Here is a 15,023-nt window from a genome sequence, read left to right as displayed (position 1 = left end):
CACACTTTGCTTCTCTACAAAAGAAAAAGGACACTAAAAACTTTCTAAACTACTACATGCCACAAGGGGCCACAGCGATGGTTCCCTCAACCCACCCAGCAATATTGTTAACCTATCCAACTATACTCTTAGCCCAGCAGAAGCAGCTGTCCTATCTCGGGGCATCTCCTTCTGCCCCTCCACCCCCACGAACATGATACAGTTCTGTGGTGACCTAGAATCCTATTTTCGACGTCTCCGACTCAAGGAATATTTCCAACACACCTCTGAACAACATACTAATCCACAGAGACCTCCCTACCAACACTACAAAAAGAAGGATTCTAGGTGGACTCCTCCTGAAGGTCGAGACAGCAGACTGGACTTCTACATAGAGTGCTTCCGCCGACATGCACAGGCTGAAATTGTGGAAAAGCAGCATCACTTGCCCCACAACCTCAGCCGTGCAGAACACAATGCCATCCACAGCCTCAGAAACAACTCTGACATCATAATCAAAAAGGCTGACAAAGGAGGTGCTGTTGTCATCATGAACAGGTCGGAATATGAACAAGAGGCTGCTCGGCAGCTCTCCAACACCACTTTCTACAAGCCATTACCCTCTGATCCCACTGAGAGTTACCAAAAGAAACTACAGCATTTGCTCAAGAAACTCCCTGAAAAAGCACAAGATCAAATCCGCACAGACACACCCCTGGAACCCCGACCTGGGATATTCTATCTACTACCCAAGATCCATAAACCTGGAAATCCTGGGCGCCCCATCATCTCAGGCATTGGCACCCTGACAGCAGGATTGTCTGGCTATGTAGACTCCCTCCTCAGGCCCTACGCTACCAGCACTCCCAGCTATCTTCGAGACACCACTGACTTCCTGAGGAAACTACAATCCATCGGTGATCTTCCTGATAACACCATCCTGGCCACTATGGATGTAGAAGCCCTCTACACCAACATTCCACACAAAGATGGACTACAAGCCGTCAAGAACACTATCCCCGATAATGTCACGGCTAACCTGGTGGCTGAACTTTATGACTTTGTCCTTACCTATAACTATTTTACATTTGGGGACAATGTATACCTTCAAATCAGTGGCACTGCTATGGGTACCCGCATGGCCCCACAGTATGCCAACATTTTTATGGCTGACTTAGAACAACGCTTCCTCAGCTCTCGTCCCCTAACGCCCCTCCTCTACTTGCGCTATATTGATGACATCTTCATCACCTGGACCCATGGAAAAGAAGCCCTTGAGGAATTCCACCATGATTTCAACAATTTCCATCCCACCATCAACCTCAGCCTGGTCCAGTCCACACAAGAGATCCACTTCCTGGACACTACAGTGCTAATAAACGATGGTCACATAAACACCACCCTATACCAGAAACCTACTGACCGCTATTCCTACCTACATGCCTCCAGCTTTCACCCTGACCACACCACACAATCCATTGTCTACAGCCAAGCTCTGCGATACAACCGCATTTGCTCCAACCCCTCAGAGACAAACACCTACAAGATCTCTATCAAGCATTCTTACAACTACAATACCCACGTGCAGAAGTGAAGAAACAGATTGATAGAGCCAGAAGAGTTCCCAGAAGTCACCTACTACAGGACAGGCCTAACAAAGAAAATAACAGAACGCCACTAGCCCCCAACTAAAACCCCTCCAATGCATTATTAAGGATCTACAACCTATCCTGAAGGATGACCCAACACTCTCACAAATCTTGGGAGACAGGCCAGTCCTTGCTTACAGACAGCCCCCCAACCTGAAGCAAATACCACACAACAGAACCACTAACCCAGGAACCTATCCTTGCAACAAAGCCCGTTGCCAACTGTGCCCACATATCTATTCAGGGGACACCATCACAGGGCCTAATAACATCAGCCACACTATCAGAGGCTCGTTCACCTGCATATCCACCAATGTGATATATGCCATCATGTGCCAGCAATGCCCCTCTGCCATGTACATTGGTCAAACTGGACAGTCTCTACGTAAAAGAATAAATGGACACAAATCAGATGTCAAGAATTATAACATTCATAAACCAGTCGGAGAACACTTCAATCTCTCTGGTCACGCGATTACAGACATGAAAGTTGCGATATTACAATAAAAAAACTTCAAAACCAGACTCCAGCGAGAGTCTGTTGAATTGGAATTCATTTGCAAACTGGATACAATTAACTTAGGCTTGAATAGAGACTGGGAGTGGCTAAGTCATTATGCAAGGTAACCTATTTCCCCTTGGTTTTTCCTCCCCCCCCCACCCCTCAGACGTTCTTGTTAAACCCTGGATTTGTGCTGGAAATGGCCCAACTTGATTATCATACACATTGTAAGGAGAGTGATTGCTTTGGATGGGCTACTGCCAGCGAGAGAGTGGGGTGGGGGGAGAGAAAACGTTTGTAGTGGTAAACACCCATTTTTTCATGCTTTGTGTGTATAAAAAGATCTTCTATACTTTCCACTGAATGCATCCGATGAAGTGAGCTGTAGCTCATGAAAGCTTATGCTCAGATAAATTGGTTAGTCTCTAAGGTGCCACAAGTACTCCTTTTCTTTTTAGGTATCACAGTATGCAATACCCTCCTGCTAAGGCAGCATCTGTCAAGGCCCGTGTCCATCTCCTAGCCCCTGGTGAATGCTTAATTAGGTGACTGTTGCTGCCCTACCAATGCCTTTATTCAACACAAACAATTTACCAGTCCAGGAAGTAAATAATGTCCTTGTCTGAAGAGCTTTATCTTTCCTGTAAGCCTGCTTCATAGGCTTCTTTAATGCAATACTTCAGCTATCTAGCAATTAATGCTTTAGATGCCTTTTTTTGGCTCTTGTTGCAGGATGACTTTTCTATACATTTACATTCTTGCCAGGTAGATCTTAACAGCTTGGTGGAAATAAAATATTTGCTGGAGCTTTTCTTTTGGATGCGTAGGCTTTGTAGAGAATGATGGGAGGACTATCTCCTGGGATCTGTGAAATTCCTAATTTAGTTTTGGTAAAAAAATATTTGAGATGAAGAGCCACCTGATCAATGTGAAAAATACAATATTTGTGATTCTTCAGTACACAATGCCTCTAGAAAAGGCACAATGCCTCCATGTACAAAGGGGATGGACACCAGTAAACTCACTTTAATAAAGAGATAGAAAAATGAAACTGAAGAAAGGAATGTGAACAACAGTCTAGTAATTTCATCCAGGGTCAGATGATCTAAATCCAAAGGCTCTACTCTGGGGAATTCCTGGTGATTAATCAAAAATGCTTGAGAGGAAATCCATTAAGGTTTGCTTCCTCTATTACTAAAAAGACGGCTGAAAATGGTTTTTGGAGTGTGTTGCTTTAAGACCTAGAGCCAATCCATCCTGTAGGAATTCTGGGATTTGAAAGATTTTTACTGAACTCAGCTTTAAGTTTCTGTCCGGCATCAGCCACTGAATTTGGATTCAGCCCTGCTGGAGTCTGTGGTGCACAGGTCAAACCAGAGCTGGAAATTCTTGGGGCCACCTGAGCTGGGTCTGCTTCCTGCAGAGCCACCAGCCATTGTAGTGCTGTTACCTCAGTGCTGGTAGGGTGTATGCTTCGTGCTGTGGCACTGTGCTGAGAGCAGGGGAGCTGTTCCTACTGGTGGCTAGCACTGGGAGCTGGTAGTTATAGCTAGCAGCCAGAGCAGGAGAGCAAAGGCTGCTCCTGGGTATAGAAGATGCAAAACTCCCTCAGCCAGGCAAGGCTGAAGGGGAGATGATCTCAGGATCCCTTTGTTCCAGGCTACTTCTTGGGTTTTGCTACTATATCTCGAGCTCCCGTGGGTGAGGCTGTTGATGCATGCTTTTGAGCAAGCCTAGCCTAAGCCCTGAGAAACAAAACCTGAAAGCTTTATCATTAAACATGATGGGCAAAAAAGAGCATGATATTCAGAACCAAACTGACAATTTTAAGTAGGCTTTTTTCCTATGCTCTATTTTTGGGAAGCAGGAAGTCTGGAAACAGCCTGTTTCTGCTCCCAGAAGGCAGACTGAATTACAGTTTTTTTTTTTAAATGGGGAACCAGTCCCTACCCAATGATTGACAAAACTGACCCTGCCTCAGCAAGAACAAAGCAAAGGGAAAACTGAACGCAGGAACAACATGCCTGGAGAAGTGGGGAATATATATTCGGTTTATGGATGATCTTTCCTTCCTTGTACGGAGGATTTTTGAATAGATCAGTTGCGTCTATAAACTATTGGCTTAGAGTTACAGTATTGCCAAACTCAGGTGTTCAAACATCCTATGTCAGGCCTCAATAATTAGGAGTTTATCTGAAAAATAATGAGTTCAAATATATGTTGAGTTCTTTGTTTGCCTTTTATATTATGAGCCTTTATGGTATACCAACAGCTATCTTACATGGGGACATCCAGGAAAATTAATCTAAATTATCTAAAGGTGAAGTGGTTTAATTAAAGCACATTAATTCTGAATAACAGTGTCCACACAGTGATTTAAAGTGGCCTTAATTGGGTTTAGTTTAATTCACTTCACTTTGGAAGTGAATGTGGTTTAGCTAATCTCCTTCAAATTCACACCTTTAGTTAATTTGGATTAATTTTTCTGGATATCCATATGTAGACAAGTCCTCAGGTCATAGAATCATAGAAGATTAGGGTTGGAAGAAACCTCAGGTGGTCATCTAGTCCAACCCCCTGCTCAAAGCAAGACCAACCCCAACTAAATCATCCCAGCCAGGGCTTTGTCAAGCCAGGCCTTAAAAACCTCTAAGGATGGAGATTTCACCAACTCCCTAGGCAACTATTTCACTAGGTGGGTGCTTCACCACCCACCTAGTGAAATAGTTTTTCCTAATATCCAACCTAGACCTTCCGCACTGCAACTTGAGACCACTGCTCCTTGTTCTGTCATCTGCCACCACTGAGAACAGCCTAGCTCCATCCTCTTTGGAACGCCCCTTCAGGTAGTTGAAGGCTGCTATCAAATCCCACCTCACTCTTTTCTTCTGCAGACTAAATAAGCCCCAGTTCCCTCAGCCTCTCCTCATAAATCATGTGCCCCATCCTCCTAATCATTTTCGTTGCCCTCTGCTGGACTCTCTCCAATTTGTCCAAATCCTTTCTGTAGTGGGGGGCCCAAAACTGGATGCAATACTCCAGATGTGGCCTCACCAGTGCCAAATACAGGGGAATAATCACTTCCCTTGATCTGCTGGCAACGTTCCTACTAATGTAGCCTAATATGCCGTTAGCCTTCTTGCAACAAGGGCACATTGTCGACTCATAGCCAGCTTCTCATCCACTGTAATTCCCGAGGTCCTTTTCTGCAGAACTGCTGCTTAGCCAGTCGGTTCCCAGCCTGTAGCAGTGCATGGGATTCTTCTGCCCTAAGTGCAGGACTCTGCACTTGTCCTTGTTGAACCTCATCAGATTTCTTTTGGCCTAATCCTCCAATTTGTCTAGGTCACTCTAGATCTTATCCCTACCCTCCAGCATATCTACCTCTCCCCCCAGCTTAGTGTCATCCGCAAACCTGCTGAGGGTGCAATCCATCCCATCATCCAGATCATTAATGAAGATGCTGAACAAAACCAGCCCCAGGACAGACCCCTGGGGCACTCTGCTTGATACCGGCTGCCAACTAGACATTGAGCCTTGATTGCTACCCGTTGAGCCCAACCATTTAGCCAGCTTTCTATCCACCTTATAATCCATTCATCCAATCCATACTTTTTTACCTTGCTGGCAAGAATACTGTGGGAGACTGTATCAAAAGCTTTGCTAAATTCAAGATATATCGCTTTCAAACTTTTCAAAGTTTTCTCTGCAATCAGAAGGGCTAGAAAATTACTTTATTTTTTGTTTTCCTTTAAAAATGCTAATGCCTTCATGTAATCGCTTGACTTGAGAAACTAAGGATTTAAAAAAAAACAACGAATATGGCAAGACTCACGATAAAAATCACAAGAGTTGGCAACATATTTTAACCCCGTTTAAAGGCTTCTAATTGTCTTTCTATACATCTTTGGGCTTTATTTAAACATGTAAAATAGTATGATGAAATGTAAACTGTATTAAAATTAATAATTTTAATAATGTTTAGAATTGTATACATGATAAATATATGGATTTTTTAAAAGAAAAATTTTCTTGACGAACCAACAAGAATCAAACACCAGGAGAAAGGGATATCAAGATACACCACTCTTTACCTGCTCCTGTCTGAAATGTTTCCTATCTTTTCCAGCTGACCTCCACGGTAAACTAGTGAACTTAAATCAAATTAACTCTACCCAGTCGAATGTAAATATGATGAGCCAAATTCAGGCCTAATTCGGGTACAACTCCATTTAACGCCTCTTTATGCCAGTTCTGAATTTGGCTAAAGATATTTCTATTGTGAAATTATGCAGCTTTCCAAATAATTTTTGCATTTTGAGCAGTTATTTCTTTTTTTATAATTTCACTCTTGTAATATATGTATGAACATCAATAAGTTTGGCCTCTCACAACACAAGGAAGTGGGGAGAGGAAAGAGGGTCTTGTTTCGATTAAAACTGTGAAGTAATATCTCATGAGCGAAGGTAGGATTTGTGTGGGGGAGGCAGTGGGAATAAAGTAGGGGAGAGTGGAATACTAGCAAGATCACTGCTCTGTTATCACTTTGAAGCATCATATGTTAATCTTCCAGACACAATGGTCAGGGTTCTTCCAGCTGAAAATATCTGCATCAGATGTGTATCAACTGCAATGAGATTGGACACAAATACTTTAGATTACTCTTTTCATACTGACTGAAATAACCCTGTTTTTGAAGTAATGTCTTTGCTACTGGAATAGAAATTTTTGTGGTGAAAAAGACTAAAGATTCTCCTTTAGGTACAGTGGTTAGAGTCTGACATCAGACTGGAATGGTCTTTATTCACTGCATTGCCATCTTGAGGTAAAATCCAGGTTGGTTGTGTAGAAGGAACAGAACGTTTCACACTCTGTTCTATTAACTTGACAATTAAGATGCCAAAATATCTGCTTAGTTGGATTTATGCAGGATCTTTAAGGCTGGACACTCAGTGGATGAAAAATGAGGAAGCAGCGTGAAGCCAATTCCTCCAAAATCCAATTCTTAAAACAAAACAAAACAGCAGCTAAACAAAAAGAGATGAATAAAGACTGTTCTCCTCCAGATTACCTATCTTCCTTTTACCAAGCTTTATTCTGAATGAAAGCCTGCTCTTTGTAAATAAGGTCTGTTTAAAGTAAAGAGGAATAAATGTGATGAGATAAGAGGTTTTCAATTCCAATAAAAGAGACACCCATAATTTTCCGAACCCAATGATGTCATTAGAAATTAGGGGTTTTGCTTTTACTCTAATATAGAAAGGAGAGATATTAATGTATTCATACCTTAAAAGGCAGAACCTCCACTGTAGTATTTAGTAGAATATCTCCTGGATGCTCTGGATTGCCACTATGAAAGAAGTATCTATAAATGCAAAAATTAAAAATAAATGGTCTGCATACCTCAGCCACTGTTGGCTTAATAAGTAACATTAAAAGACATTATGGAAATTACACTGGTAGATGATCCCAGTTCAACTATGAAAATCAACTGAAAATTAGTTTCATATACTAATGTACTGAAAAACTCTGCTTTTTAAAAAAAGTGACTAGGCAAAGTTTTTTAAATAGATTTGCATGTTACTAGAACTTGCCCCTAGAAAAATAACCATATAGAGCTGGTCTTGACACCACAAGGTTATCCTGTGAGACAAAGGGGACTGGGAGACAACAGGTCCACTCAATAGAACACAGGATTGGGAGTCAGGAAAATTGCATTTGTTCTAAGCTCTACTGCTGACCAGCTGTTTAACTGTGGGCAATTAACATAAGCCCACTGCACCCCATCATTCCCATCTGCAAAACTAATACTAAATAACTTCTTTCATAACATACTTTGAGATCTAGGGATGAGAAATGGTATATAGTAAATGCTAAATATTATTGTCATCTGTATTGAAATTTGCTGGTCATGGCAAAAGCTACTGAATAAGCACTAACCAAGATCATGAATGCAACAGCAAAGCTACATAGTTTATTAGCATAGTTGTAGTTACACGTCTGTATTCATAACTATAAGTATTAGTCTTAACATTTACATAGTGTTATGGCTCATCAAAGCTACAACCCCTTGATCACATATTATAAACAAACATACAAAAAACCTACAAACAAACAAATCCCCAAAAGTAATGTAGTGCAGTAGACAGAAGCTACTTTCACCCACCCTAGTTGTGGAACAGTTTCCCACTTTTAATGGGGTTACGGATTTATTACGAGAGAGAAAAACAAGGTATGTTAGGCAACAACGGTACCCGTGTGTATTTTACAGAGTAATTTTAGAGACCATATTGCGATGTGCATCACAACTCTGAAAAAAGAAACTAGAAAATTTCCCTGTAAACATGCATATCGGATGGATTATATTACATAAAAAATGTTTATAGCACTTAAACCCTCATGCTTCAGGGCACAAGTAAACCACTAACCACATGAGAAAAGGAATTCAATTCTCCCATGGGCAGGTTATTCTATAATTGCTCATTATTAAGTTTCCTGGACCTTACTCTGAAGGAGTTGGTACTGGACACTGTTAGAGACTGGACACTAACCCAGAGGAACCATTGGCTTAATTCAATATGGCAGTTTCTAGGTCCTAAACCTAGTGGCAGACAGCTTTCTGGCCGAGAGGACTTAAAAGAGGAGCTCATGGACTATGGAACTCCCTACCACCAGAGACTTGGATGAACCTGAGATGTGCTACTTTTAAGAGTCAAGACACGATTGTCTCTTTGAGCAAGGCTTCCCCTAATAACGGTGGGAACAGAATGTTCCAAAACGTGACAATGAAATGGAGGAAAAAGACAACAATTCCACTTTCAGAAAGTAACGTAACAAAGCTGGGATGAACTGTGTGACAGAAATTACATTTTTAATTATGCCTATGACATCTGGTAATGGACACATTTCAAACAGACATTTGAAAATACACATTTGTAAGATCTCACTTTGCTAACAAAGAACACTCAATTTAAGTGCCTGCTAAATTTAGCATTAGGTATATTAGGACAAAATTGGATGTTTCTCATCATTAATAAATACATTTATCTCCACAGTCAAAATTTTTCCGCAGTGTAGGCTGTTTGAACCGTGGTTGCATTTATTAATTATACTTTATTTTTTTAAACGATGTATTAATATGATGATAAAAATAAATGTGTATGGCATATATTAAGAGTAACTAACTGGAATTTTAATGCAAAGTTATGGGAGAATTCCAACGTAGGGATTCACAGACCAGGACACACCAACTCAAAGCAGCACCAGACCCTGCCAGAACAGATACAACACCTGCAGACATATCTTCACTGCTACAATGATCAACAACCCCCACAACACACCCTTCAAGATCTGTGGATCCTACACATGCCTGTCACAACATGTAGTATATCTCATCCAGTGCACTAAATGCCCCAATAACAACTATGTAAAACCAATCACTATGCTCTCAAATTTAACGCACACCGGAAAATATAAAAGACAAATACACCCTATCACCTGTGGGTGAACACTTTTCACAAAGCCATCACTCTATATCAATCCGCATCCTCAAAGAAAACCTGCACAACACATTCAAAAGATCAGCGTGGGAGCTTAAATTCATAACTCTGTTAAGACAATAAAAATCACAGACTGAACAGACACATTGGATTTATAGCTTATTAAAACAATCTGTAACCCAACTAAACCCCTCTTTTTGTCCTGTGACTGCAGGGGTGTTAACTGGTCACTTCACCTTGAATGATCCCTTACATTACTGTCAAGGTTCCTTCCCCACTCTGAACTCTAGGGTGCAGATGTGGGGACCCGCATGAAAGACCCCCTAAGCTTATTCTTACTAGCTTAGGTTAAAAACTTCCCCAAAGTACAAACTTTGCCTTGTCCTTGAACAGTATACTGCCACCACCAAGCGTTTTAAACAAAGAACAGGGAAAGAGGCCACTTGGAGACGTCTTTCCGCAAAATATGCCCCCAAACCCTACACCCCCTTTCCTGGAGAAGGCTTGTTAATAATCCTCACCAATTTGTACAGGTGAACACAGACCCAAACCCTTGGATCTTAAGAACAATGAAAAATTGATCAGGTTCTTAAAAGAAAAATTTTAATTAAAGAAAAGGTAAAAGAATCACCTCTGTAAAATCAGGATGGAAAATACTTTACAGGGTATTCAGATTCAAAACACAGAGGATCTCCCTCTGGGCAAAACCTTAAAGTTACAGAAAACAGGAATAAACCTCCCTCTTAACACAGAGAAAATTCACATAAAACAAAAGATAAACTAATCCGCCTTGCCTGGTTTACCTATACTGGTTGCTATGTTGGAGACTTGGATTAGGATGGGTTGGAGAAGATGGATTTCTGTCTGGCCTCTCTCAGTCCCAAGAGAGAACAAACATGTAAACAAAGAGCACAAACAAAAGCCTTCCCGCCCCCAAGATTTGAAAGTATCTTGTTCCTTTATTGGTCCTTTAGGTCAGGTGCCAGCCAGGTTAGCTGAGCATCTTAACCCTTTAAAGGTAACAGGATGTTGCCTCTGGCCAGGAGGGATTTTATAGCACTGTATACAGAAAGGTGGTTACCCTTCCCTTTATATTTATGACAATTAAAATATGTGCTAGCTACTTATGCTAAACAATCTGTTCCATCTTGCATTTAGCTGTGATGCTGGGAGTTCCTTTCCTGTAGCCATATTGTAAGGCCTAAGGCCTTTGTCTGCAGCCATATTAGGACAGCAGCAGCCATTAGCTAAGCAGCAGAAAGTCACAACCTCACATTCCATCTAAAATTACATTAAAACAGTGGTACTCAAACTTTTGTACTGGTGACCCCTTTCACATATCAAACCTCTGAGTGCGACCCCACTTATAAATTAAAAATACTTTTAAATACATTTAACACCATTATAAATGCTGGCGGCAAAGCGGGGTATGGGATGGAGGCTGACAGCTCACGACCCCCCATGTAATAACCTCACAACCCCCTGAGAGGTCCCGACCCCCAGTTTGAGAACCCCTGCATTAAAACAATGTAATATCGGCTGTTAAGAAGGTGGTCCTAATAGCACCCACCATTACCAGAGAAAGGAACAAATCTTAAGATGGTTAAAGAAAACTTAGTTTGATAGCATTCTGTTTGGCAAGAAATCACTAGTAGTGGTTGTGAAATCCCCACTTCTTTATTGTTTTATCTTTGTGGTCCCCACTTCTCTATTGTTTATCTGGATGGTCTCTGTCTGGTTCTTCGATTGTTTCTGTCTGTTACATAATTAATTTTGCTAGGTATAAATCAATTAGGGTGGTGGGGTATGATTGGTTAAATAATTGTTTTACAGTATGTTAGGATTGGTTAAAAAATTGTTTAGTAATATTTTAGTAAAATGATTGGTTAAGGTACAGCTAAGCAAGACTCAAGTTTCACTATATAAACTGAGGTCCAAAACGAAGTTCTTTGGAACCAACTCCAGGACACAGCCCCAAGATCAGAGGTGCCAGACCTCAAGATTACCTGATCCTGACTGGCCAGCAGGAAAAGTGCATCTGCCTTATTGGGAGTGGTGAGCATTGTGTGCTTAGCATGTGCATTCTGTTTTGGTGATTGTTAATAAATAGAGGTTAAGTAGGATATTACTGTGTAAGTCTCCTTCACCCGTAAAATCCCCAAAAGATTAAGTCCACAGGGAATGGGTGTTTACCTGGAGCCCATGGAGGAGTAGAGCCCAGAGCCCATGGAGGGATGAAGTTAGATGCCTTTCGCCTGGAGCTCTAGCAACTGGGAAAGGGTGGGAGTCCCTAAATCAACCGGGTTACGCCTTGAGCCCGAGGAACTAGGTAAGGGCAGGTGTCCTAGAGTGTGTGTAATAGAGAATTTTGTACAGGTAACATTTGCAGACCTGAAGAATAGCTCCATGTGACTTGAAAGTTTGTCTCTCTCACTAACAAAATTTGGTCCAATAAATGATATTACCTCACCTACTTTGTCTTTCTAGTATCCTGGGACTGACATGGCTTCAGCTACACGCATTCCTTTTAACATTGAGTTTTCAACACGCACTGTGTGAATGAGAAACACCAGCATTTTTTACCACTAGGTGGTATCTCTACTTGGGAATTTATTAAGGCCATTCATTTATACAAATAGAACACAGACTAGTTTCCTAAGATTAATGTCTATGTAACTGCGTATAGAAGTGACATCTAAATACACTACTTTAACAGGCCTCTGTTATTCTTAATGCATCTAAATAAATATGTAAAATCTATTAGCACTGAAGCCCTCATTTCAACTGAAATGTAAAGTAAGCACCATCTAACACACTACATATGCATCATCACTCAGTTAAAACTAGTTCAAGAATTATCACTTAACAAAAATTATGAAAAATCACTCAATTTACGATTTATTAAAATGTAATCAGACATAAAATTTCCAATTTGTCAGTGTTAAATATGTCTAGAGCTGGATAAGTAGTTGCCATTAATCCACAAAATCTTTATCTGCAAGAAATTATTTTTTTCTGTGATTAATGATCCTTGCAGAAAGCATCATTAAAAGAAAGCAGAAGAGGAAAACAGGGCTCTCTAGTCCTGATTTGGGAAAACATCTCTATTCAGACATCAGCACATACTTAACTTTAAGCACCTGCTTTCTCAAACAGGGAAATTCTCTGATAAAGTGATAGGTGACAAAAAAAATCCTAAAACAGGATCAGGGCTCTGAAAGAGAAAGAGCCAAATTCTGTTGTCAGATACATGCACGCAAGCTCCATTGACTTCAGTGGCATACACTGAGTTCAATAGGAATTGCACAGGAGTAGCAGAACAGAATTTGCTTCAGGGACATGGGCTCTGTAAACTCTTCAAGAAAAATATTTGTTCTTTTTAACAATTGTTGTTAAATGTTCAATACATGAGTTTACACAATGCTAACATAGAAACAGAATTTATCATACACAGGCCCCTAATCTACAGATTTTATCAAATAAAACTCTTATTGAAATTAATGGAGAGTTTTGCCTAGATTAAGGACTGCAAAACCGAATTTGTAGTCTTTTTTCTAAACATTTATGAAATCTCAAAAACATACAAGGAGTACATTTTCCATCTTTTACTACAGGTCTCAGTGATAAGTAAGCCAAAATTACAGCAAAGCAGCCCAGAAAGATATTTGTTTAAAATGTGCATTTAGATCTATTCTGATGTCCTTATGCATTCTAACACCCTAATCATCAGTGGGAGTTTTACCACTATATTAATGAGATAACCCCAATGAAGTGAGCTATAGCTCACGAAAGCTTATGCTCAAATAAATTGGTTAGTCTCTAAGGTGCCACAAGTACTCCTTTTCTTTTTACCACTCTCACACACCAATATTTTTTCATAAGGGAAACTCTAGAAACTCCTTTACAGTCATCAAGCTCTCTGTGTGAGTTAATGGTGAAAAACTTGCAATGGTAGCAGTGTTTTCCTGCTGTGCTAGGGGTGATTTTGTTCATTTACAGCAATCATCAGCTCCACTGTAGCAACACTGCAACACACACAAAAGTTAGCATAATGTCAGTATGATATGATTTAAAAAAATGATTGACCTAAATGAGTTTCCAGGATTCCTTCTATCCAAAGTTGTCCTTTTCATTTATCTCTCTTCCTCTATGTAAACAACACATACACACATGTAATTTCTTTTTGACAGATCAGGTCTATTACCATAATCAAAGAATGCATACAAAATACAAATAAAGTTATGCATGATAGTTAAGTCTACGTTTTAGTCATGGGTATTTTTAGTAAAAGTCATGGACAAGTCATGGGCCGTAAACAAAAAATCACAGCCATGACCTATCCATGACTTGTACTATATACTCATGACTAAAGCTGGGGGCGGCGCAAGTGTTTGGGGTGGGGAGGTTGCAGCCCAGTGGGTGCTGCGGGTGCTTGGGGAGTGGGCATGGCCCGGGAGCAGGGGATCACAATGGGTGCTCGGTGGGTGCCGCGGGTGGTCTGTGGGTGGGAGTATTGGGGCATGTTCCCTAGCCGGCTCCTGGGAAGCAGCAACCTCCACCTCCTAGCTCCATGTGCTGCCTTCGATTCGCCCCAAGCCTCAGTTCTACAGTTCCCATTGGTTAAGAACTGCGGACAATGGGAGCTGCGTGGGCGGTGCCCGCGGGCTGAGGCAGCACGTGGAGCTAGGAGCTGAGGGAGGGGAGTTCCTGTTGCCCTTCTAGGGAGTACCCCCCTCCCCCCCGCAGGTAAGCACCGCCCCGCACCCAATCCCCAGCCCTGAGCCCCCCTACCCCCACCTGAACTCCTGTTGCTGGGGGGAGAGGGTGTGAAGGGCCTAAGACTGCCCCAGGGGCTGCCCGAGTGGCTCAAGCAGCTCCCAGGCCAGCCGCACAGGCCGCTGCAGAAGTCACAGAGGTCACGGAATCTGTGACTTCTGTGACCGCCGTGACAAACACGGAGCCTTAATGATAGTATATTCTTGTACTTCAGATTTATAAGAATTTTATTTCTCTTAAAGATGAAAATTATTTGACAGCAGATCAAAACTCTATTGCTAGTACACTGGTTGCCATTTAGCTAGGTGTCCTGCAGTAAGCTTGCCTTCCTCTCAGTGGATAACAAGCACAAGGCCCAAGAGGAGTTGAACTACAGAACATTTTCCTAGCTGCAAGACCTGACTGATGTGTAGAGAGATGTGCTTTTGGTTCATGAATTACTAAGACATCTGTCCTGGGATTTAACTGGTGTCAACCCATGGGAACTGTCATAACCATACAGCTAAGGGTAGCCTAGAATTTGTCCTTACCTGTAAGGGGTTAAGAAGCTCAAATAACCTGGTTGGCACCTGACCAAAAGGACCAATGGGGAAAGAAGATACTTTCAAATCTGGGGAT

General features: G+C 41.3%; 1 protein-coding gene across 1 annotated transcript in view; it reads right to left on the bottom strand.

Annotated features, from left to right (window-relative positions):
• Window positions 1-15,023, bottom strand: part of MGAT4A (alpha-1,3-mannosyl-glycoprotein 4-beta-N-acetylglucosaminyltransferase A) — a 144,991-nt gene that overhangs the window by 9,449 nt on the left and 120,519 nt on the right. Inside the window, exon 13 of the mRNA XM_074965240.1 lies at window positions 7,417-7,495. Within this exon, the coding sequence (XP_074821341.1) occupies window positions 7,417-7,495 (79 nt within the window). The remainder of the gene's footprint in view (window positions 1-7,416; window positions 7,496-15,023) is intronic.

This window comes from Natator depressus, chromosome 1 (assembly GCF_965152275.1).
Source record: "Natator depressus isolate rNatDep1 chromosome 1, rNatDep2.hap1, whole genome shotgun sequence".
In the NCBI taxonomy this organism is placed as follows: Eukaryota; Metazoa; Chordata; order Testudines; family Cheloniidae; genus Natator; species Natator depressus.
Note: the sequence above shows the minus strand (reverse complement) of the source record. Positions and strands in the feature narration are given on the sequence as shown.